This window comes from Aethina tumida, chromosome 1, assembly GCF_024364675.1.
Source record: "Aethina tumida isolate Nest 87 chromosome 1, icAetTumi1.1, whole genome shotgun sequence".
NCBI classification, from domain to species: Eukaryota; Metazoa; Arthropoda; class Insecta; order Coleoptera; family Nitidulidae; genus Aethina; species Aethina tumida.
Window position 1 is genome coordinate 66,506,800 of NC_065435.1, and position 24,272 is coordinate 66,531,071.

At 30.8% G+C, this 24,272-nt stretch overlaps 5 protein-coding genes across 6 annotated transcripts; 3 read left to right on the forward strand and 2 right to left on the reverse strand.

Annotated features, from left to right (window-relative positions):
- Positions 1 to 2,245: 2,245 nt before the first annotated feature.
- LOC109608411 (glucose-induced degradation protein 4 homolog) lies at positions 2,246 to 4,288 on the forward strand. Its single transcript, XM_020024837.2, has 4 exons — positions 2,246 to 2,515; positions 2,859 to 3,026; positions 3,094 to 3,326; positions 3,610 to 4,288. The coding sequence occupies exons 1-4, from the start codon at positions 2,261 to 2,263 to the stop codon at positions 3,671 to 3,673; spliced, it is 720 nt and encodes a 239-aa protein (XP_019880396.1). The 5' UTR covers positions 2,246 to 2,260; the 3' UTR covers positions 3,674 to 4,288.
- A 40-nt stretch (positions 4,289 to 4,328) lies between these two features.
- On the reverse strand, positions 4,329 to 8,494 carry LOC109608406 (cytosolic endo-beta-N-acetylglucosaminidase). Of its 2 annotated transcripts, XM_049961715.1 has the most exons (7): positions 7,979 to 8,494; positions 7,768 to 7,925; positions 7,052 to 7,349; positions 5,464 to 5,836; positions 5,237 to 5,385; positions 4,916 to 5,185; positions 4,329 to 4,595 (listed from the first exon to the last, which is right to left on the reverse strand). In XM_049961715.1, the coding sequence occupies exons 1-7, from the start codon at positions 8,242 to 8,244 to the stop codon at positions 4,454 to 4,456; spliced, it is 1,656 nt and encodes a 551-aa protein (XP_049817672.1). In that variant the 5' UTR covers positions 8,245 to 8,494; the 3' UTR covers positions 4,329 to 4,453. The 2 variants fall into 2 exon arrangements, with proteins under 2 accessions (XP_049817672.1, XP_019880393.2); XM_020024834.2 differs by having other exon boundaries at positions 4,916 to 5,385.
- Positions 8,495 to 8,633: 139 nt separating this feature from the next.
- On the forward strand, positions 8,634 to 9,298 carry LOC109608418 (U6 snRNA-associated Sm-like protein LSm7). Its single transcript, XM_020024845.2, has 2 exons — positions 8,634 to 8,833; positions 8,888 to 9,298. Exons 1-2 carry the CDS (start codon positions 8,723 to 8,725, stop codon positions 9,203 to 9,205), a joined length of 429 nt encoding a protein of 142 aa, XP_019880404.1. The 5' UTR covers positions 8,634 to 8,722; the 3' UTR covers positions 9,206 to 9,298.
- A 1,833-nt stretch (positions 9,299 to 11,131) lies between these two features.
- Positions 11,132 to 15,375, reverse strand: LOC109608395 (ras-related protein Rab-40B). The gene is made up of 5 exons (XM_020024823.2): positions 14,881 to 15,375; positions 13,858 to 14,072; positions 11,736 to 11,937; positions 11,376 to 11,679; positions 11,132 to 11,306 (listed from the first exon to the last, which is right to left on the reverse strand). Exons 1-4 carry the CDS (start codon positions 15,023 to 15,025, stop codon positions 11,405 to 11,407), a joined length of 837 nt encoding a protein of 278 aa, XP_019880382.1. The 5' UTR covers positions 15,026 to 15,375; the 3' UTR covers positions 11,132 to 11,306; positions 11,376 to 11,404.
- A 546-nt stretch (positions 15,376 to 15,921) lies between these two features.
- LOC109608399 (serine-threonine kinase receptor-associated protein) lies at positions 15,922 to 22,567 on the forward strand. The gene is made up of 3 exons (XM_020024825.2): positions 15,922 to 16,156; positions 19,550 to 20,215; positions 22,009 to 22,567. The coding sequence occupies exons 1-3, from the start codon at positions 16,042 to 16,044 to the stop codon at positions 22,209 to 22,211; spliced, it is 984 nt and encodes a 327-aa protein (XP_019880384.1). The 5' UTR covers positions 15,922 to 16,041; the 3' UTR covers positions 22,212 to 22,567.
- Positions 22,568 to 24,272: the final 1,705 nt, after the last annotated feature.

Consider the following 24,272-nt stretch of genomic DNA (forward strand, 5'->3'; position numbering starts at 1 on the left):
TATGAAGCATTTTTGACGACACCGGTATATGTATTACAACGTCAATGAATTTAATGAGTCAATTACACACATACACCGCTATAAAACTACAACAATACACGAACCCCAATGTTTCAATTAAGTTCCGTTCATTCTAAGAGAGATTCATATCAAAACATTAAATTTTCATTTCCATTTTGATGCAAGATATTGATAGGTACCATGTTTCATATTTTTAATTAAATATTTAGTCAACAACAAATATTTCAAGCATCAGCAGTCAAAAATCACATAAAAAATAAAAATGTTATGATAGAAAGAAAAATAACTAGTGAATAAATTTATCTACATCTGTATATTTGTCATTTAAAAACAAAGCCCGGATGATGTTGGTATTTACGATAATACCATTATATAATATTAAGTTTAATATTGGAATAGTCACATACACATACCTATAAAACTACTGCTTAGTAAAATAATCCACGAATTCCATTGTATCAATTAAATCTTATTCATTCAAAATATGATAATTAAGAGGAATTTTCAATTATTTAATTTCAGTTATTTCATTTTATACCAAAAATATTAGACACTGGAAGTGTCGAAAAAGGTGAATGGTTACACCAATGTATGTTTGAAATAAAGAACATATATCCAGACTTCTGGGGCAAGAATATAATGGAGAACCATTATTATTGCTACGAAAAGATCCAACAATTTCCACAACAATTGTTATATGTAACTGAACACAAAGACAACTGGCAATGAGAATTCTGTGAAACTTAACGGAAATTCAATTTGAAATGAATTGGTGTTGTAGGGAATGGGACAAGCAAAACATCATATTAATTTAGCATTCTTTAATAAATGTGTACACTCTTTTTAAACGCGAGGTGAAGGGTTGTACCAAGATGTGTCTGAAATAGAGAACAGATATCCAGGCTTCTGGAACGCGCAAATAATTGCTAGATCCTTATATGAGAAGATCGGACAATTTACACGATAATTACTATAAACACGGCCACTAATACAACTGGTATCGCTGGTTCTGGGAAACTTGAGCGACATCCAATTTGAAACGAGTTGGAGTTGAAGGTAATGAAGTAGTATATAGGATTTAAATGATATATATGTTAACGAAACGGACTTTAATTACACTACTTTTTTTTAAAAATTCTTCAAACTTCTAATTTGAATTTCTGCATTGTCCTATTCCTCCTGTACCTCTACCACCTGCAGAAGGAGGCTGCAGAAATTAATGATTTTCTTCTTCTTCAAAATATATTCAAACTCTTACGAAAACAACATTCTTCTCATTTCAATATATACTGTAAATAGTAAAGTTAATATAATATTGTTTTTATTTTATATCCGTATATTTATTTCTCCATACTTGGAATAAAGATTTGGTTTTTCCCGGCGCATCCACCATGTATTAACTGAAAGTGTTGAATAAAATGTATAATTTAAGATTATTAACCAATGTAAGGGAGTTATAAAAAATATTTTTATTTATTTATATTATTATTTATATATTACGATGCTATTGTGATGGCAAAAAATATACCATAGTAGTATTAATTAAATATTTATTTGAATATTATACTTACAAATTTATAAAAGAGATTAAATATTCAAATACACAACAACATTTCTAAACTGGAAAATATTCCATTATTAATGAACAAGGAATTATGTAATTTTACTTAAATATGACAAATAATATGTTTTTAAGAAATTAAAGGCCAGGTAATTGAATTAATATTTTACTAATGCAAATATCTAGAATAGTGTAATAACTTATACACAAACTTAACTCACAAAACAGCACATTACAATAAATGTAATGAGTTTGATTATAAAATTATATTATGTGAGTCAGTGATCATTTTAGGTTTTCCTTTTCTCCAACGTTGCACAATTATCGAATTGTAATGTAATATTGGTACAAATTTAATAAAAACACATTGTGGTCTCACTTTATACGTACGTAAAATTTTAAAATATTATAAATTAGCAAAATCAAATTTCATCATAAGCAATATTACTTGGGACTGTGAGTTTCAGTAACCGGTGACTTTGTAAAATTTAAAGAATTGCCGTTTGTCTAAATAAAAAGGGAGAACAACAGTATAGTTGTCTCGTTAACACGAAAAGGTCAGTTTCGATTGGCTCATAAGAAATAGATTCAAAAGTGCGCATGCCTAGAATACAATTCTCTATTCGACACAGAGGACGAATATATATTTTTGTTTTCACTCCGTTTCGGAATTCGTATATGGTGTTTGGAGAAAGTTGCAGGACAAATCGGGCAACATCGGACGCGCCATATTGTACGATATCCTTCGAGTACCGAGCGTATTTGGAACAACTGTTGAATAAAACTATGCCGGTCAGGGTGGATATTGTGCCGCCTCCACCGGCAAATTCCAAACAACCGGGCATTACGAAGTCCCTGCTCTACAACGGGTCCAAGTTCCAGGGCTTCCAGAAGTCGAAAGGCAACTCCTACGAGGTCGAAGTCATTTTACAGGTTAGGTTTTATATTTTGACATTCACTTTTTCAACAGCTATTTCGTACACTTTCACTAATATTTCGACGTTTACCAATAGTTTTAACTTGTTATTTAACATTCATTCAGACCAAGTATTGTTACCTCCCAATTTTATTCGTAAAATGCATGACACTATTTTCAATGATTTTATGCCAGTTGTGTTTCATATATATGTGCTACAAATAGAACGTTTCCAATATAATAATTCAAGCTGGCTGTTCTTAAATGGGTGGATTCAAATGTTTCTTGATCACTTTTGGCAATCCTTAACTGTTTACATTCCATAATCTTTTTATACTCACTAATGAATTTATTTTTCAGCATGTTGATGAAGAGAACTCGTATTTATGTGGCTATTTACAAATAAATGGCTTGACAGATGAGTATCCAAAACTGACTACTTTCTTCGATGCTGAAATCATCAGTCAGAAGTATCCATTTTTGACCAGAAAATGGGATGCCGATGAAGATGTGGACAAAAAGCATTGGGTAAGACAATACATGAATATAATAATATTGTGTTTTATTAATAATTTGCCTGTTTTTTGAATTATAGAGTAAATTTCCATTATTCAGCCAATACGCAAAGACTTTCAATTCAGACACGTTTGATTACAAGGCTCTGGCAGACACAGATTATGTGTTTATGAGATGGAAAGAGCATTTCCTTGTTCCTGATCACACAATCAAGGACATAAGCGGGGCGTCATTCGCCGGTTTCTATTATATTTGCTTCCAGAAGTCCAAAGCTACAATCGAGGGATTTTATTACCACAGGAGTTCTGAATGGTGAGTAAAATATTTTCATTATTTTTTTATTGTTTATTTTCGTCTAGAGTGTTCTAGTTAAATTATTTTGTTTTTGTTTACTTACTTAACCTTTCACAAAATTAATCTTGTTGATGAATTAAATACTTATTTAAAAACATGCTGATAAGAAACTTTAACTGGTCAAAAATAAGGAAATGCATTAATTAATGTAGAGATCACTTTCAATTTTAAACGCAAATTTAAAAACTAAAATAATTATTCTAACGAATTGTAATATTTTACCATTTGTATTTGATTATAGGTACCAATCCCTAAACCTGACTCACGTGCCTGAGAACAGTATACAGATTTACGAATTTAGGTGAAGGGTCACCTAAAAAGCATCGCCAAGTATTAAGTTCAAAAGTAATGTAGTGGCTTTCTAACACCAATGTTGGCACTCAACGATAAATCTGACTTATTAATAAAAAAAAGGAACAATTGGGGAACAATCTGGTCACTGATAGTCTTTAGGAAAACATATCTTTAAGTTTGGCTGACGGATTTAATTGAGTGACAACAATGCAATCGTTTTTTAACCGATACGTAGTGCGCTTTCAACAGATGTTTTTATGTAAAATCTTTTTTGGAAAACAGTATTTTGTAGTAACAGATGACTAATATTTATTAGTTATTGTAAATCATTTTATTTTTCTTGATGTCAACTTATCTCATCAATAAAATTAGTCATCTGTACTGTAGTTTTTCTATGTGTATATTTGGTAGATCGTAATTTATTAAATTGTACATAAGTCATAGAAACATCTTTTTCGATAATTATATGTAGCAATGCCCTTGAACTGACAGTTTTGGGATTTTTTAGATTCTACGACATTTTTTGTTTATTTTGTATTTATTCCGCAAGTCCGGATTGATTGCGAAGTATTTGTTATGTATATTTTGTATAAACGTATTAAATATATTTTTTTGAATTGTTTTAATTACTGTTTTATTCAACCCTCACAAAATTAAACAACAAAATATATTTGATTATTTATTAGAATATATACAAACAATTAATTTAATTATCCCGAGGAGTGAGTATGTTTTATACTTATTTATATGTTGATCATTACTTTATTAATAGCCTTACAAATTAAAATACTTTATATATCATTAAAAAAATAATTCAATAAATTTGGACTTTCGTTTTGTATGCCGAAAGCAAATAAGCATATCGAAGAGCCATTTTCTACTGTTGCTCCTATTTCTAGAATATCACAAGGTTCTGTTGAAAATGTGTAGACCCTAAAAAACATTGTTTTAGTACCTCTAGGACCGATTATTCAATTTATGGTTTAAACTTCGCATTTGGATAATCGAAACTTGACTTTTTTTTGCAATATGAAAGAAAATATTTTATATTTTACAAGAAGATCAATATCAAATTGGATAATAAAGATATGCGAAGATTACTGAAGTCATTAAAATAATTAGTCACTACTTAACCTGTATTGGAATAATAACATTTTGAAGAAACTGCGATTTTGATCAAACTTGTAGTCAAACTTCGGTTTACCAGCGATTGAAAACCGGCCTTAAAATTTTATAATTCAATTAATACTCGCCTCAATTCACAATCAAACTTCTCTAGTAATTCAGTATAACAGTGTTCAATATCCTTTATTAAATCAGTTTCAGTAGATGGATTTACTTCAACAAGTGACATAGTTTTCAAACAATCCAATTTGTTGTGACTTAACAGCTTGATTTTCTTAAACCGTTCACTCGCCGACGTCAAAAACACCAAACTAAGCCCACCCTGAGAATGGTCCATCCTTTTCGTAACGAAATAAACGAGGGTGTTGCCTTTTATTTTTAAATCGCACGAAAACAAACTGTGAACATAGGAAATGTTTCTAGGCAAATTGGATGTTGAAATCACGTACGATTTATAATTGTTCAACACAACTGTTTTAATACAGTCACATGACAGTTTTAAAGGCACTATAGTTGCAAATTCCGGTATATGTACTGTATTTTCTGGATAACCCAACGAGGACAGTTGGCTTTGTTGCGAAAATATGTTGTAATGTTCCTTAAAAATAAAACATATTTTAAAACAGGCAGTTCATTATTTTAAAATTATAATTTGTTTAATATCATTGATATTTACTTTGTCGAGTCCAATATTAAATCGGGTCTTGAAAACATTTGTAACCGGTCTCGTGTACATATAGGGTGCTAAACTTTTCCAAAACGCAGTGTCTCGATTAACGAACATTTCAAAAAACTTATCGTCCTCCGATTGTAACGTTTCATGCGTCCAACCAGGTGCAAAAATAGCCATTGACATGTTGTACTTTCTGATAATCTCAGCCGCCTTGTAACAATTAAAATTGCCTCCACCAAAGGTGTTTCTGCCGAAGACGTCGATTCCCACATAGACGTCGGGACATCTGTGTTTGGCTCGTTCGGCTGATTTTATTATTTTTTCTTCTGTCCATACATAATTTAAAAATATTCCATCGCACGAATCAAAGAACGTTCTGAAATATTATAAATATTAGGTTTATTATGTTACTTAAGGGACACACATAACATGAAATTGTGCATATTTCGATAGTCTATACCTTCAAAAATAACGACCTTCTAAAGAGTAGCCTACTCTTGTTATTGTTAGGATTGTAATGATGAAAATATGGTGATTGGTTCAACTCCAATATTGTATTATTCAGATTGTTTCGATTTTTTATGCAAATAGCAATTTAGTGATGTGTAAAACTTAAAAATGTAAATTTTAATCAAGCAAGTTCGCGAGGCTTTGGATTCAAAATTGCTGTGCTGTGTGAATGCGGTCTTTCATACATCAATTCTGGGTCAATGATTGAAAATACATTTGAAATAACTACACGTGATGCTAGCTGTGATGCGCCTTTTGTGCATTGGAATAAACGAAGTTAATCCAACGAAATACCTCGAAAGAGGGTCGATCATCTCGAAGAAGAGCTGTAAATATGATATTTATTTATAACCGTGAAATCAATCATTTGATTCTCAATCGCGTTTTTCTCGAAACTACATCTTTCAAATTTCCTGCAGTTTTAACTAGACGACAGATCATCCGATCGATCACTCAAATTTTTTTTCTGCTTATTTCATATACGTTTCTCTGTACAATGCCCCTTTAGTTTTTGGATTGTTTAAAAAATGTGATTAATTTATCAGATTAAAACTCATCAAATTTTCGGGCAAAGTTCGACACTTTGTTTCAAAACTCTGCCGTTTTGTTAAATTTCATTTCTTTTTTCGTAATCATGGATTATCTAATTTAATTTTCATTTTTTTTTTAATTCACCCATGGTAAAGGCCGGATTCACTGCAGCAATGGAGATCCTAGTTTTAGTGCCTCGCTTAAAATTATTTTTTTTAAATTGCACTGTACGTACATTATTTATACACAAATGTATCGTCCAAATTTTAAAACATTTGATACAGTAATTTTCTTTAAAATAAATTCTCAAACCTTATTTTAGACAGTCATACTAGGTATGCCCCTTAAACGTTTACAATGCCATCAAATAAATAATTTGGTATTTATTTGTATTATTTAAATTTTAACCATTTTTTGAATATCATTTTAGGGGATCTTTATACATATTAAGAAAGTATAAAATTGTACATTGTATGATTAATATTAATTTTTAAAGGTAACAGTTATCTTTATCACGTTGACCATTTATCTTAATTATTTTAATACTTACTCATTATTTGAATTCAGTTCGTTTTGCCACAATAATTTTCCACCAATAGTAACACTGTCATACCAAATTACCAAACTTCCGGGATTTTCAGAGTGTGTTAATTCTGTTAAAATTGTTACAAACGTCTTTAATATATCAATATGTTCGACAGGGTTCTCTATGTTCAACAACCACCCATCAAATTTAAAGGTATTTGTTAAAATAGCAAGAGAACGAGCGAAACTTTGCATAGTTTGCATGTCTTTAAAAATTGATTTGCATTTTTCTTCGCCTTCTTTGAACTCTGTGATTATTGTTCCTGTAATATAACATAAAAATGCAGTGGAGCTGTATTTGTTTACGTCAGGATCACAACATGCAATTTTATAAACTATGATAACACAAACATAAAATCAAGTGTTCCAATAAAACATTTTTTAAATTTACTTTAATTTAATTTATTTTAAATTTATAATATTAATTCAATGAATATTAGACAAACTCGAGAACTCTGTTCTATTTATAATAAAATATTTAGAAAAGAAATATGTACCAAATAAATCTGTTAAAATTATCATGTTAGATAAGGAATTTAATTTTTAAAAATGAATATAAATTTATTAATATAGTATATAATTATAGAAAATGCTTGTTTAATTTAAGATTCTCATTTTATATTTTTATTTCATTACATAAAAATGTAACTCTTAAATAAACATTTATACATTTAGTCTTACCTAAAACTTTAACTCCATTACTATGTCCTGCATTAATCCAACAAACTGGAGGAATGGTGATAAAATGATGACTAAAGTATACAAATATGTCAATTTGAGACCAATTATAAAAAGTATAGCTGTTTCCTTTTGCTAGTGTTCTTTCATCATACATAAACCTAAATAAAAAACAAATGTAAATATTTATTTCAACAATGCTGATACAAGTTACCTGTCTTCTCTATATCCTCCTTTATAATCATGACAAACTAACGTTCTGGGAACTGTTCTTGAATCAAGTCGTTTTTTTACTTGAAAATGGTCCGCTTCGAAATGACAATCAGACAAAGTGTTCTCAACAACACAAGTACTTCTCTCTATTAAAGGTACTATTTGATTAACCCACTTAGGTGGGTCTTTTATAACATCACCAATTGCATCTATGTCGGTTATAGGAAAACAATAATTGTCGGAATTCATGGCTAGAGAAGGTTCCATGTCAGGTTACTGCTCTCACTATAGTTTACTGAATGAACAGTTTATTAAGAAAATAGAACAGGAAGCGCACTGGAATCTGATGTATTATGCGGTTTTTCGATAATGTGAATGCTGTTTCCTATTTCCAATGATATATACTTATGCATTTGTTGAAAAACAAACATTTTTATCATAAATGTAAATAGAGGTTAAGTGTAAACTTTTAGATAAGTTGGATTTAGATAATTAAATTAATAATTTTCCAGACAGTTTTAAAACAAAAAATACAAATAATAATAGCTTATGATATTTGTTGTTCAAATTTATTTTTCATTTTACTTTTTGAACATATTCATATAACAATTCGCATTTAAAGTTTTAATTTAAAAGTTATTATATGCTATAATAAAAAATACGAATATGAATAAGAAATAGGAAAAATATTACAATTAAATAAAAAAAATTAAAAATAAAAATTTAAAATAATTTGATTGCCTATATGCAACTTCACTCTAAAGTATTTGAGGTTAGGAAGCACCTAACCTTAATTCAAGAACGATTCATTTTAAACGTATCATCAACAATGGCATCAGGTGGTGATAAAAGCAAGGTAACATATCATTACTATGCAATAATTCAATTTATCTCATAAATAATGTTTCAGACGAGTCAAAATGGCGACCAGAAAGAAAAAAAGCGCAAAGAATCCATCCTGGATTTGTCGAAATATTTGGAAAAAACAATCAGGGTGAAATTTGCCGGCGGACGCGAAGCGAGCGGAATTCTTAAAGGATACGATCCACTTTTGAATTTAGTATTAGACAACACAATAGAATATCTCAGGGATCCAGACGACGCGTACAAACTGACTGAAGACACCAGAGAATTAGGACTGGTTGTTTGTCGAGGCACCAGTGTTGTGTTAATTTGTCCCATGGACGGGATGGAATCTATTCAAAATCCATTTGTTTCACAGGATTAAACAAATGTTTATTTAGTTAGGGTATTTAAGAATAAGTATTTTTTTATATTTTGTTTGCAGGAAACAAAGAACAATACAGTCATATTAATTTTTCATATTTGTTTTAATGTTACCTTATGATAATTAAAAGAATGTTTATAAGTAAAACAAAATGGTGGTAAGTAAGGATAGAAATTATGTTTGAACACATGAGTTGTACACTAGAAGTCTTAAAAGTTAAAATACTATTTTGCAAGACTAATATTTAGGTTTGTTGCTAGTAAATCTATATACATTATAAAGGTTGAGCAAGTGAGAAGAAAAAAGTGCACAAAGATATAGTAAATTGTTTATTAATGAACTAAAAAGCCAAAAATATTAGATATTAACTTGATTAATCACTAATACATATAATGTTACTTGGTTAAGGCTGATGAAGGTATCATATTATACCTATTGTTTTGAGTTCAGTATATTTGAATTAATTTTATAAGTTTAAATTTCTATTAATATGTGGAGTATGGAAATGTTAATTTTAAAGCAGAAAACTAATTATAAGTGACACAAATTTGCATATGTATCATAAAAGTAAACCACCAAATTATACTACCTCTGTTGCAGTAAATGTATCTGATTATTTAATAAACTATTAAATATTACCAAATATTGCAAGATTACTTACTATTTCCTTATAGATACATTAATTTATTTTAATAAAGGTGTATTGTTGTTCACGATATATCTATAAAGATCAATTTATTCCCTAATTTTGTTACAAACATTCTTTATTTCCTGGGAAACTTTTATTTCCATATTGCCCATATTGAAAATGATTAGTAAAAGAACATTATACAGTTGAAAACAATTGATAATAGCTATTTCCATTTAAAATTTAGAGTACTGTTCTGGAGAAGTACTATTAAATTATAATATAATAATCTGATAATTCGCCGAAATTTACTAATTTTCATACAATATTATTTACTTTTCTTATTTATCAATAAGTGACTGTATTAAAATACATTTTATTAAATATATTGTAAGAACAAATATTCCAGTAATTAGTGAAACCATTGTCAATAATATAAAAACTTTATTAAAATTAAAATGTTATTAAACACGTGAAATTTATATATAAAATTATGTGATTTTAACTTTATTAATGAGTAATATACACAGATAAAATGACTAAATAATTCTTTTTTATTATTAAATAAAGGATAAATAAAACAATTTCTTACAGAAAAATGCACTGTATTGAGAGATTGTAATAAAATACATTTTGTTAATGTACTGCAAGACAACAAATAATCCAGTAATTAATGAGACCATTGTTAATAATATAAAAAAATCAAGTTATTAAAAGGTGAGATTGATATATAAAATTATGTGGTTTTAACTTGATTAATCAGTAATATATACAGGTAAATTAAATAAAATTATATACAGTTTTAATACAATAAACAAGGCGAGGAAAACAAAATAGTTAGACACCAATTTATACAATATTATCTTAAATAGCTAAATCCATTGTATAAATCTTCTTTACTATTCTGCATAAAATCTACATTCATAGATGTTTATAGACAGTAATAGAAAATAGCAAAAGATTCTCTTGATTATATGTACAAAATACACAAAAATAAAGCTTAGGACGGTTTATCAACACAATTCTTGTTTTTGTTTATAAACACAATTAGTTAGCTGAAGAGGTGGTGTTATTTAATTTTATAATGTTTTATATTATATAATTTAGTACAGATAAAAGTGACGTTCGTTGGAAAGTTGATATTGCTTAAGTGAATGTTGATTTAAATAACACCAGATCTTGTAGTTTTAAGTGGAATACTGCCTAAAATCTGTACATGTATCACAAAAGTAGACAACCAAAATATAGTTTTGTGTTGTTCATGGTTTGTTGCTGGCCACACAGTTATTACATGTAAATTTGTCGTTTTTATTTTTTTTTTTTTTTTTTCTTGTTATAAATGCTGGACCCTGATTGTTTTGCGTATTTCATTTGAAAATTTTAGTTTTCCCGCACTACTGAACACAACCAAAAACGAAACTAAAAACATCTGTCCATAGCGTTCTTGAACTGGGCAAGTAATTTCCTTATCACCTGAAACGCGACACAATTAAATCACTGTTTAAACTCAAGTTGAGAATTTCTGAAATAATGACAACTTACCAATACCATTCAAGTTTCATGCGCACCCATCACGAAATCGAGCAAGAATTGCGGGGCACGCAGCTGCTGCGCCCGTCCGCGATGGCAGCAGGCGTGGTGGGCGTGCTCCGGAACGGAAACTTACAGCCGCCTCTTCCCTTCTTCTTCAGACTGTGCGTGTAGCGTAGCGGCGGTGCGGGTGGTGACGCCAGCGCGTACGACTTCAGATGCCGCTTCACGAAAGTCGGCAATGGCAGCTGCTCGATACTGTACACCGTCGTTCGGGCCACGATCGCCCTGCAGCATAACTCCTGCAGGCTCAGTACTGAAATTGAAATCGTTTATTTAGCGATACACGATTGCAACCGGCGATCTGTTTACCTTTGTTAGATCTCCACAGTCTTTCCAATCCGTTACGCTGCAAGGCCATGCGGGACAGTTCGCAGAAACTTTCGTGTATGTTGAAGTTACACAACGGGGACACTTCGAAAAACGCCATGTTGTGTTTGTTCGCGTAGGTCTCCGCATCCCTTTGACCAACTTTTCTGTTGAATGCCAAATGCAGTCTGTTGCCAACAAGCACCTAAATATGGAAAAATCATTCTGTAATTAATTCCCAAATATTTAGAAATATTTGTTAAATATCAACTGAAAATTAATAATTTAGTGTAGCCAGTTAGAAAATTTAGATACCGTCAAATAAAAAGGTTACAACAGTTTTAAAGTTTCTAAATGTCGTAAGACCTGCCCTCCCTGATCTAATTAACATAATAATGATCAAAATTGAATTTCTTCCACCGAATTTTGATTAAAATATTGACCTAAATACACACATTACCGTAATAAAGGAAACATAAAGGAGGGATAAATGTTTAAAAACTTTGTTGTTTTTTGCTAAAAGAGACTTAAAACAAACAAAATTTAAATTTAAGATCTAACCAAGATCTATATTATCTATTATTTTGGGATAAACTGTTCCAAACATTCTTCTTGTAATGCCATTGTCAATTCGTCTGTATTTCTGTGTTGTGTTGCAGAATGATGCTTTTTCGGTTGATAATCGCCAGATATTTATCTACTAAAGATTGGTTCAAACGATCCAATTGTTCACAATAAAGGTATTAAAAGTTTGTTCAGGTTTCAGCACTTCAAAGTGAATAATTCTGCGAATACACCTCTAAACACACAGAAGCGCTTTTTTGGAATACAAACCCGGCTTCACAGTACTTCATGATGATACATTTGGAGAGAGCCAGTGCCTTTTGCGTTTTGGATTATCACTTACGACTCATTGTTCATCTGCAGTGACCTAACGATCAAAAAACGGTTCTGTATGGCGCAGTTGAAGCAATACCTTTCTTATGATGGATCGGTTGACTTTGTTCACTTTATACAGATTATAGGGGTCCCAAACACCTGTTCTGGTTATATTTTCAATCTGCGGTAAATGTTCCTTGATGATCCACCAAGGTTGGTTAATAATGTTTGATAATTCTTCGATTGTTTCACATAGATTTGCTTTCACTTATGCTCTTAGCACATCGTTGTCTAATGCCGTTGGTCTTCCTGATTCCTGTACATGGACAATCTTTGGCATTTACGAACTAATGCTCTTGGCATCACAAATATTTTTGGTCGCAACTGTTTCGTTACAACCCTTGTGAAACTCGAAAAGCATACATGCCGGATATGCTTTTCTGGTATTTAGCTAGCCATTTCAGTCTAAATTACAAAAAAAGTTTAATATTGAATTATTTAGAAGTTAAAATAACCTTAAGTTGACTTTGGCACGCCTTCGGAATACACAATAAGCTGATATATTCCTTTACGAATGTGGTAAAAGGCTTAAGATGAAATTAAAGAACCTTTGTGAGGTAAGTGGGCAGAACAAGAATCACTTTTCTGTAAAATTCCTTCACAATACCTCCTGGTCGTCTTCTTTCTGTCCACGAAATTAACACAGAAATTACGTATGATTTAAGACCAACTTCACGTAAACGTTTTATCACTGTAGGTTCACTTACAGGCACATTCCTGACCAGAAGATTGAGGGTCTCCAAAGCAGTCTCCGTACATCCGTACATTACATCCTGTTTATTAGTTTGAACGTAGTCATAGAAAACATATATCGATACTACAAACGTGTGATTAACTGGACTATAGTTTTGGCCTTCTTTGACCATGCTCACAGTTCTAGCAACTTCATTGACACAATGTCAACTCTACACAAATTAAACCAACAATAAGATGCAGACAACTCAGGCTATTCTTAAAACCATTAGGGGAAAATGAACTATTAAACGTTATATTTTACGAAGAAACAATTCAAAAATGTAAATATTTCTTGAAATGTTGTATATTAAGAAGGTAATGATCCAAAAATAAAAATCACTTCTCACATTACCCGAGATATTTGAATTTATAGCCGTACTCTCCTTTTCTATATTGCATCAGTTTTAATAAATAAATTTATTATTGTTTGCTTAAAGTTTATAACTAGTACCTTGGGTACACCGGGAGTGTGTTCGTCGACCTCCTTAAGCCACCGGTCTAATCCGTCGAACGACCAGCGATTCGTAATGTCATAGACGAGGAAAACTCCCTGAGCCCCTCGTGAATATGACCGGATTATGGTGCAAAAACGTCCCTGGCCCGACGCCTCCCATAACTGCAACTTCACCCGTTTGCCGTCGAGGAGAATCGTGGTCGTTTTATGTGCTTAAATAAAAAAAAAAACAAATGTATTAATACAGTTACCATACAAATTAAACAATTAATCAAATGAGTTTAAGGTGAGTTTCACTATAGTTAAAATCTATATATGGGTCAGTAAATTAATAAATAATATGAAAAAATTATTAAATTGTATAAGTATTTTGTATAATTTTATTTTAATAGTTTTAGTTTTATCTTTAAGAGCATTTCAACTACTTCATAAATTATGTATTTGTTAAATTATGAAATTTTGGAAATTAATAATAATTAAAATTATTTTTTGTTATATTGTTTATGTATATAAAAAATAATAGATTTATATATATAGAAAATGAAAACGACTCAAAAAAGATTTACTCGCCCTTCATAATTAAAAATTATGAAATGAAAAGAGTTTAAAATGAGGTTCAACACAGTTAAAATCTACTTAAGTTCCATGAATGACTAAGTCAAATATGACAAAATTATCAACATGTGTTAAAATAAATATCATTTACATGAAAATAAATATTGTGCAGCAGAAATTGGTTTCAATTACATATGTAGTAATAAAAACCTAAATACTCAAAATCTAAACATAAATTCAAATTGTTACAGTCAAACTAGTTCAAATAGTTAAAATATCCATTTACAGCATTTATCAATGTAACTAAATGCAATGTAGTAAAAATATTCATTTCCCAACTTAATAGTTTTCAATTATGATTCAAATAATTCTTTAAAACATATGGAATTACTTATTTTTCAAAAGAACATGTCATTTTAATATAAAACTAGACAAAGTATAACGATACAATTAATTGTTATTTACCTCCATGTCCACAGAATGGGTTGTACTCCCCTTCATCAAAATTGGATAAAATCTCGTGTTTGCCTACATCGCTGTCTCCGACTAGTATAAACTTTAAGAAGTAGTCGTATTGTTTTTGATAGGGTTTTGAACAATCTTCTGCCATATCAGGGTAAATGCACCTTTTGTAAACATAATAGTTATAATCTTTGGTAAGTCGCACAGTCCGAGTCCTTCTAACAAGTGATACTTGTTTATTATTCCGTAAGCAACTGCGTAATGTGTAAATCCTGTTTACATTTTAAGTTCTTGCTCCACTTCAGATGTCCATTCTATTCGGACTTACATAAACAGATGTACGATTATTGTTATTCATTCAAGCTCGCTTTTTACATTCGGTTCATAGGATCGGTTATAACTTGGACGCAGGGCATGAAATTATACGAAAACTGGTTTAAATTTGTGATATTTTTGATTAATAACAAAACGTTTCTGATTATCTGTCAACAATGTCAATTAAATTTTCTTGCTGGGGGAGCGCAGGCTTGCAACATTTCAGAACGAAACTTACTAAGTCGTATTTACTTTTTATTTTTAAAAATTTCCATATAGGAGACGGTATATTTTTAAGTATTATTATAAACAATATTTCAAAATATTTTAAAGGGACATAAAATAAAAATACTACTAAAAGATTATTGTATGAATGCGCACCAATCTGATTTTAAGCCAATAAAATAAAAAGTAAAAATTAACGGAGTGGGTATAAATTAAATATAAAATAAATGATGAAAATATTATTGTATATTATTATTCATATTATAATATTATTGTAGCCTCATTTATTCTAAATAACGTGTTTACTTGTACAAGTACATTTATTTTTTGTGTGGATATCCCTTCCCTAGTGGCAGCTCCTTCCGTCGTGGAAAACAACCAGGAAACAGATAAAATAGCATTGAAGTGGACATTGTCGTCCATTAAAGGCATAACGTTCGAAGAGAACTAATCGAATTCGAATCGGAAAGGGAACCAAGGTGAATACCGCTAAGTTGGCAGCCGTGGTGTTGTGGTGTCGCTGTCGACGATCGTCAAAATCAGTTCTTCTTTGAACTCGTGTGCTGGTGGTGTGTGTTTGTGTGTCTCTTGTAAATTTCATCAACGTTGACCTAAAAAAAAACAATGGCGAATTTGAAACAGATCCCTTTAACCTGCAGCGGACACACCAGGCCCGTCGTCCATCTGGATTTCAGTTCGATAACGCAGTGCGGTTATTTTTTGATATCCGCCTGTAAAGGTGCGTAGCAAAAAACAATTCTTTTAACATTCAACCTTACCTTCGAATCGCGAGACACCTACCTTGGCCTAAATTCGCCAGTGGGACAAAAAGAAACCCCACAAGCGATTCGGCCTTACATTTACAGACCGTAACATTGAAATTCGCCTTCGAATATCTTCCTGTTTATTTTTTTAAATTCATTTGTTGAACTAATTACGTTTTAACAAAACACTTTCCCTATGTTATTTACGCCAATTTGCATTTTTATGATTGTATTTACATTCACATTTGTGAAAAATAGCAATGATTGTTGTTTCGACAAATAATTTCAATTCTTTTTTCAGTTCAATTTTTGATTCATTTTAAAAACTACAAATTGTTTTTGTCAGTTTTATTTAATTGCCATTTTTTAACTTACATTGTTTTTTTAATATGAATTTAACATATTCGTTTCATTGTCAGTATTAACGTAATCTCAACAAATAATTGAAAATAAATTTAGGTATAGACATTTTAAATACATACAAATAAATTACAAAATATGACAATTGTATGAATTTGTTTTTGTTTATTCGGGAATTTATAATTGAGTAAATATTGATGATGATTGGTATTTCGACAAATAATTTTAATTCTTTTTTCAGTGCAATTTTTGATTCATTTTAAAAACTACAAATTGTTTTGTCAGTTTTATTTAATTGCCATTTTTAACTTACATTGTTTTTTTAATATGAATTTAACATATGCGTTTCAGTGTCAGTATTAACGTAATCTTAACAAATAATTGAAAATAAATTTAGGTATAGACATTTTAAATACATACAGATAAATTACAAAATATGACAATTGTATGAAATTGTTTTTGTTTATTGGGGAATTTATAATTGAGTAAATATTTTGTCCAAAAATAAATAAATGATTCTGTTTGACTAAGTAATTTGTTTTGTATTTTCCACTATTTCATAAAAGTACTTTTAAATACGTTTTTAATGAAACTTAAATACTCGAATCATTAATTACTTTGAAGTGTATTTACATAGTTTTGTTCTTTTTGATAATTTTCGTTGTTAATAGACAATGTATAGATAGAATCAACAAATAGTCTTTAAATAATAATAATAAATACATTTTCTTATAACTTTCTTGAAATACTCTTGAAGAATTTTATAGTTTCTGGTATAATATTGAAAGAATTCTTTTCAGTGATATGAATATGAATTACCATAGTGCTCTATATTTTGTTTAATTTAACACGGAATAGTTTTTAATTTTGTATAGAAAATCAATTAATTTTCCAGTGGCTTCAGTCTTCAAAATTCCAGATTATTTTTAGATTCGAAACCATATATTTCTCCTGATATTTCAAAAATTGACATTTCTATTAAAAAAGTTTTATGATAAGTTTCTAGTTGGTAAATGACATTTTCCATAAAACAAATACATCTTTTATTTTTTGTTTAAAAAAAGAGTTATTTACATATTTAAAGAATGTTTTAGTGACTTTACCCTTTTAAGATTTCCAGATGGTTTTTACCTTAGAAAACCAAAACTTCACCGGATATTTCAAAAATTGGCGTTTAATTTTTTGTTAAAAAAAGAGTTATAATAAGAAACTTGAAAATGACTGTACTGCTCTTTAGAGAAAGTGTTTTTTCATTTACTTCTTCTATTCCTTTTTAATATTTTGTGTTTAAAACCTTTGTTGTTTACGATAAATAAATATATTCTATAATATGATCCTCTGATATTCTGAAATAAAGGTTTCGTTTTGAAAAACAACAAAATTATAATAAATACACTGCTATTTTCAAATTTTTCGATGCCTGAGTGAGTTAAAAAATTGTTGTAAACAATTTTTCTCTTGGGACTCTAATATTTTTTATTTTTACAATTTTTTTCCTAATAAAATATCATAATATTAACATATTTGCAGTATAAATTTGTTTATTTGCTAATTGTATTTAAATTAATATTAATTGATTCTAGAAACAAACAAATGATTCTTTTTAAATAAGTAATTTCTACTGTATTTTCTATTATTTCAAAAACATTTTTAATGTAATGTAAATACTCATTTCAATTATTTCAATGTCTATTTACATGGTTTTTAATTTTTTCTCATTTACTTCCCTAGTTAATACCGAAGATAATTGTTAAATATTCAACGTCAAAATAATAATATTTTCCCACCGTTTGTTCTTTAGACTTCTTGTTATTTTTGGTGGGGTAATTTAATATGTAGTTTTTTATTTATCTAAATTATTTATATATAAAAATTCCAATAAATAATTTACAGATATTTCTACAATTTTCTATCTTGTAAAATATAAAAATATATAAGAATATTTAAATTTAGCGTGATGGCTTAAAAAAGTTGATTTTTGTTTTTTTAAAGAAAAGTACTGCATCAAATATTTTAACATTTGGAGTATACATTTGTATATAAATAATGTTATAGTTATTCTCTATCTCACAAGTCAATAAAAAAAGTCCTCCACTGCTGTAGTGATTGCGACCTTCACCGCAAATACCTCCTTATGTACTCAAAAAATTGAACTCTGTTCATTTAAGTAATCTTAAGTAGTACTTGGTTTAGGCTATTTTAATAATAAAATATTCTTAAATAAATCGGTAAATAACATTTAAAATAATGAATAAAAATAGAAAAATACGCTCAAAAAATAATAATAGTATTTATTATTTATTATATAATAAATTATTTGCATCCACAAACACAAAATATGCAATTCTAAATATTTTTTAATAATTTATTTTGCTACATTTACATAATAATAATGATTCATTGACTCGTTATACTTGATTGACAATTCAACCTGATTCTGCATCTGAATGAGTAAATCAGAATCAGAATCAGATTCACTTGTCAGTGTGAGTGACTCAGAGTTTGATTCAAAGTATCAAAATATGTCTATCGCCACAAAGTTAGTTTCAGTTTCGCGTAACTTACATTTACCTTCGATATTCACACTGAAAGTAGAAGTGTTTTCATCTTCATCAGAACATTGTGAAGAATATGAAATACTTGGCCTTGATCATTGTATTATACTTGAAATAGATCATCTGATTAAGAGATACGTATCTAATTCTTCCAGTTGTTAGAGTTAGAGCAGACTCCACTCTAAAGATCATAATTAGTGTTTTGAACGATTCTTTGTTGAATCAACCATTAAAATTCCATCACATCAATGTATCCCTAAATTCCATATCTATAGTTGTTCGGGATTATTGGTCGACTATAGATATGGAAACAATGGTCACGAAAGCCCCAACCTTTATATCTTTAAATTGCCTATCACTGCATACAACTATAAAACTTATTCTAATTAAAAGGATTATTGATATTCCATGTAATTACCAATCGAAACAAACTAAATATCAACAATTTTTCAGATGGCAAACCGATGCTGCGCCAGGGCGACACCGGCGACTGGATCGGCACATTCGAGGGTCACAAGGGAGCCGTTTGGGGCGTCGCCCTCAACACGGACGCGACAAAGGCGGCGAGCGGAGCGGCCGATTTCACCGGCAAAGTGTGGGACGCCGTGACCGGTGACGAGTTGCACAGCTTCCAGCACAATCACATCGTCAAGAGCGTGAACTTTTCGAAAGACAGTGCACTCCTCGTCACCGGCAGCAACGAGAAACTCGTTCGGATATTCGATCTCAACAAGCCGGATGCGAGTCCGGAGGTGTTCTCGGGCCATACGGCCGGCATCAAGCACGCCGTCTTCTTCCGCGAAGACACCCAGTTGATAAGCTGCGCGGACGACAAGTCGCTGCGCGTGTGGGATCGCGCTAGCGGCTCCGAGGTCAACCGCATCGACTTCCCGTCGAACCTGAACAGCATGGAGGTGTCTCGGGATGGCAGCGTGATCACGGTTACGCACGCGAACCGGGTCACCTTCCTCGACGCCGACACCCTGAAAATAATCAGGGAGTTCCCGGTGCCGACCACCGTCAATTCGGCCTCGCTCCACCACGACAAGAGCATATTTGTAGCAGGTGGCGAAGATCTTAAGGTGTATAAATTCGATTACACTACCGGCACCGAGATTGGTACGTTTCTATTTTAATTCAAGACTGTTCGTTCAAAAGCAGATATTTCGACATAAAATGGTTTTAATAAAAATACGAAAAACTTAGTTGAATACGTTTGGTTTTGATTTAAATTTATATATGCAAAACACGAACATCATCCATGCAGTCGCATGCTACCTTTGAATTGTTTGTTTTCTCGACCATCTCCTCACGTCTCTTACCTAATTTGTATTTAATTTCTACGCAATTTATTTATTGATACTACTTGTGACTATACTTGAAAAAACAGAATACTAATGGTATTACATTGCAACAAACATATCAAATATTCTAATAAACAATATAATCTCATGCAAAAATTAAACTAATTTCACTAAACCTCTTGCTAATAAAACAAAATTAATTAAAAAAATAATAATAAAAATAATGTAAATTAACAATAAATAACAGTATTTGGTCGGTTCCGCCTTGCTCCGCGAACAACGTTCACCCTCCTTGGCAAATTTAAAATTAAAAACGAATAATTCTTCTTTAAGAGCATTAACAATTACCTTGAAATTATGAGACTGACGTTTCCGAGTATTAATTTTTTCTTGAAGACGGTTCCATATATCTTCTACTGGTATACAGTCTGGTGAACCCGGGGGTCACCGCATCCAAGTAATGTTTTGATTTTACAACGCCAAAGTTCTCACAGTGAGGTCGGGTATTGTCGTCTACAGAAACGAAATATGGTCCAAATTCTTGAGAAAATAGGATAATAATTGGTTGGACAATCAAGTCGTGATATCGTCGAGCATTCATAGTTTCTCGATTTAATTTGGACAACTTTGTGGGTGTTTTTAAAGAAAATCCACCCCACACTGTTACAGGACCACCTCCCAGAGCAAAAGATGGAGCCATGTTTCGCTCATTATATAATATCTCATTACGTTCATATCATGCCCAAAGAATGGAATATGTTTAAAAATTGGATTTTTATCCCCTCGGATTTTTAATATCTGTTAAACAAATTCGCTAGTTTGTGTTCACCATCCGATATACACTAGTATAGTGTAGTGTAGATAGTATACTATACCATTAGCCGCTCATAATTTTTTGTACTTTTTCCAGAATTGAGTTTTTATAAAAAACGAAGTAAAAACCTGTGAACCTAATGATCACTGTGATTAATCAACCCATCCCGCAGTAAATTAGATTTGTTCAGATTTGCAACAAATTAGGGAAAACATTAAATAATATTTGTAATAACTAAATATTCCATATTTTCTTCCATCATTGTATGTGTACCTAAACTAAGACCATGAAACCTTTTCCTGATGGTAGACAGACTTCTAACGTGTTCACGAAATCTAGATGTAGAGGATGTACTATTTCGTTTAGCAGAAATAGTCTGAAAATGGTCTTGTCTTGTCGGGTTTCGTTGTTGACTACTACCATGTCGTATATTGCCAATACCAGTTTGTCGGTAACGATTCGTTACACTTTTTATGTTCCGAAATTACAATTACTGCGACAATTTCTTATCAGGAAAGTCTTGTATGAGGCACTTTCCGGTGTCAAATAACAAATAAATTAAAAATGAACCAAATAAAACCTTTGGCATAGACACGTATCCGTTGCTCATATATGTACTGTCTAAATATGATTTTTATTAGATTTTGAGTGACCTATCGATATTAACACGATATTAAACACAAACGTATTTAACTATTTCATTTTTTAACGAATCTGAGAGATGAAATCCAGAATGGTAGAATTCAGAGAAAATACACAAATAACTTACATTAATAACTGTTTAATTTTTGCAGAATCCTTCAAGGGTCACTTCGGTCCAATCCATTGCATGAAATTCTCCCCAGATGGTGAGTTGTATGCGTCTGGTTCAGAAGACGGTACATTGAGGCTCTGGCAGACAACAGTGGGGAAGACGTACGGTTTGTGGAAATGCGTCGAGGGTCCGCAACTGAGCAACGAGGTTCTCTCACCACCAAAAGAGGTTCAGGCCAATTAGTACCACATTATTCCTGGGGACGAATATATCTAATTTAATTTAATTTTTTTATGCCCTCAAATTTTACCGGTAATCAATTGATTGATTTCGATTTTTTTATTATTGACATTGTTTAAAATATTAAGTCCCTATTTAATTTATTATTATTGTGGTAATTAATCACTTAGAATACATTTTATATTATTTTTATGAAGTCTGTGAAATTTAGGAAGGAGAGAACCTAATTTCTCATTATATGTGATTAAATTCCCGACTGAATTGTGATTGACAAGTAGTATTTTTACAATAAAGTAAAAATAGACTTAATAATAGATGTTTCAATGTCACTTCGTCATAAATTATACACTTTACTATTATTTTAGTAGTTTTATTTCTTTACTATTACCACTATCCACTCATTTATGATATTTCTTAACCACATAAAAATGAAGAATAACACTTGAAACTAAACATACTACACCTATGATAAAAAATAAACCAAGGAGTCCTAATTGTATCATCACGGTTCTTCTTATATAAAAATATCTATTAAAACTTTAGATATATAATAGATATCTACTCCGCAATCTGAAATCATAATAATTGGTAATATTCAACAGATTTTAGTTACATACCTATACTTACATTTTCGTTTCAAGCCCAGCAGTCTGAAATAATGATGACAGTTTTGTCAATGATGACATGAAAAATAATTTATATTTACAAGTAAAATTTTTAGTAGAAAGCCAAGTCTTTTAGTATTCTTATTTACTTTATTGAATATATAGTTAAATCATATTTTTTTTATAATGATAGGGTGGTTTTAAATAGGTAACTGAAAAAGAATTATTATTTTAACACAATTAATAATTTATTTCATATCTTTATTTGTCAATGACTTCGTTTCAGCATCAAAGCTATTAAATTGGTGATAATGTTTATATTTATGTTCTTCCAAGTTTTACTTATTCTAGAAAATCATCATGAGTTATTTTTTTTACTTTAGTTACTTTTCCATAATGTTTTAGAAATATCCGATTTTGTTCTTGTTAGGGCGATTTGAGGGTATTATAATGCTGACAAGCCCAAACCATTAAATTTCCCTCCTTTGTAACCTTTGTTGTCACTGCATAGAATATAATTTGGTTAATCCCCAGTGTTCATAAGTTTTTGTAAAAAGTAATCTAGATTCCCTGTTCTTTTTACAATGCAGTGGTTGATGGTCGGCTTCCACTAAACCTAATTGGTTGTACGATTAATTACATTCTGTTATTCCAACTCCCCATTTATTTAGCCTGCTTATTTCGCGTTTTTTGATAGCAATTCAATAAAAATTACATTTTATTTTTTTTTGTTATTGTTGTGTCTACTATATAGCTGATCAATTTCTTAAAGAACCGCTTAGATTTTTTATTTTTCGTTGGGCAAAATTATAACAACCATTTATTACTTTAGAGTATTGTAATATTCAGTGGTAGCTACGAAAAATAGGGGAATATACTCCAACCATGATTAGCCATAAAAAAAATCGAAAACTTATTAAATAAAATATATTCATAGAAAATTGCGAATGTGTATTGTATAAGTACATACAAGCTAAATAACATTTTAAATGCTATAAGATATTGTAACGAGCCGCAGGTGATGAATCGACGCTCCAGAGAATTCGAGAAAGGTATGGAACGATCTGCCGATGATCGCGAAACTGAGTCTCGACTGGGATTGAATATTCTAGAAGTACCGGCTGAGGATATAAATGTGCGCTTGACCGACAAGAAGAGTCCTTAGGGTGGATCCACCTTGCCGTGATCCTGGGGCTCAGTACCGTTCCACAATCCAGTGGCAGTGGGAAGCAAACAGGTCCAACCTAGCAAGACCAATCCTTCCCCAGGAAGATCTCGCATCTTCCTCAGATTGGTCTTGCTCCTTCTCAACCAGTTGACAGTGGGCTGGCATCTACGTCAGCATTAGTCTTCTGGTTCAGCTCACCCGCGTATGCCTCGCATACACGTTTTCCATCTGGGTTATGATCTATTGGATCGGTCCCCGGATAGGGATTTTCTGTTAGACAGTCTGACTCAT

What these genes read in the sequence shown, in the direction of transcription:
- LOC109608395 (XM_020024823.2), bottom strand. Translation starts at nt 15,025, where the DNA reads ATGGCAGAAGATTGTTCAAAACCCTATCAAAAACAATACGACTACTTC. An exon ending in CCCATTCTGTGGACATGGAG is followed by an intron (nt 14,073 to 14,880) that starts GTAAATAACAAT and finishes TTTTTATTTAAG; the next exon opens with CACATAAAACGACCACGATT. An exon ending in ACACTCCCGGTGTACCCAAG is followed by an intron (nt 11,938 to 13,857) that starts GTACTAGTTATA and finishes TTCCATATTTAG; the next exon opens with GTGCTTGTTGGCAACAGACT.
- LOC109608406 (XM_020024834.2), bottom strand. Translation starts at nt 8,244, where the DNA reads ATGGAACCTTCTCTAGCCATGAATTCCGACAATTATTGTTTTCCTATA. An exon ending in TAATGGAGTTAAAGTTTTAG is followed by an intron (nt 7,350 to 7,767) that starts GTAAGACTAAAT and finishes GTTATATTACAG; the next exon opens with GAACAATAATCACAGAGTTC. An exon ending in AAGTTTGATTGTGAATTGAG is followed by an intron (nt 4,596 to 4,915) that starts GCGAGTATTAAT and finishes AATGTTTTTTAG; the next exon opens with GGTCTACACATTTTCAACAG.
- LOC109608418 (XM_020024845.2), top strand. Translation starts at nt 8,723, where the DNA reads ATGCAACTTCACTCTAAAGTATTTGAGGTTAGGAAGCACCTAACCTTA. An exon ending in CAGGTGGTGATAAAAGCAAG is followed by an intron (nt 8,834 to 8,887) that starts GTAACATATCAT and finishes ATAATGTTTCAG; the next exon opens with ACGAGTCAAAATGGCGACCA.
- LOC109608399 (XM_020024825.2), top strand. Translation starts at nt 16,042, where the DNA reads ATGGCGAATTTGAAACAGATCCCTTTAACCTGCAGCGGACACACCAGG. An exon ending in TTTGATATCCGCCTGTAAAG is followed by an intron (nt 16,157 to 19,549) that starts GTGCGTAGCAAA and finishes ACAATTTTTCAG; the next exon opens with ATGGCAAACCGATGCTGCGC. An exon ending in CACTACCGGCACCGAGATTG is followed by an intron (nt 20,216 to 22,008) that starts GTACGTTTCTAT and finishes TAATTTTTGCAG; the next exon opens with AATCCTTCAAGGGTCACTTC.
- LOC109608411 (XM_020024837.2), top strand. Translation starts at nt 2,261, where the DNA reads ATGGTGTTTGGAGAAAGTTGCAGGACAAATCGGGCAACATCGGACGCG. An exon ending in AGGTCGAAGTCATTTTACAG is followed by an intron (nt 2,516 to 2,858) that starts GTTAGGTTTTAT and finishes TTTATTTTTCAG; the next exon opens with CATGTTGATGAAGAGAACTC. An exon ending in TACCACAGGAGTTCTGAATG is followed by an intron (nt 3,327 to 3,609) that starts GTGAGTAAAATA and finishes ATTTGATTATAG; the next exon opens with GTACCAATCCCTAAACCTGA.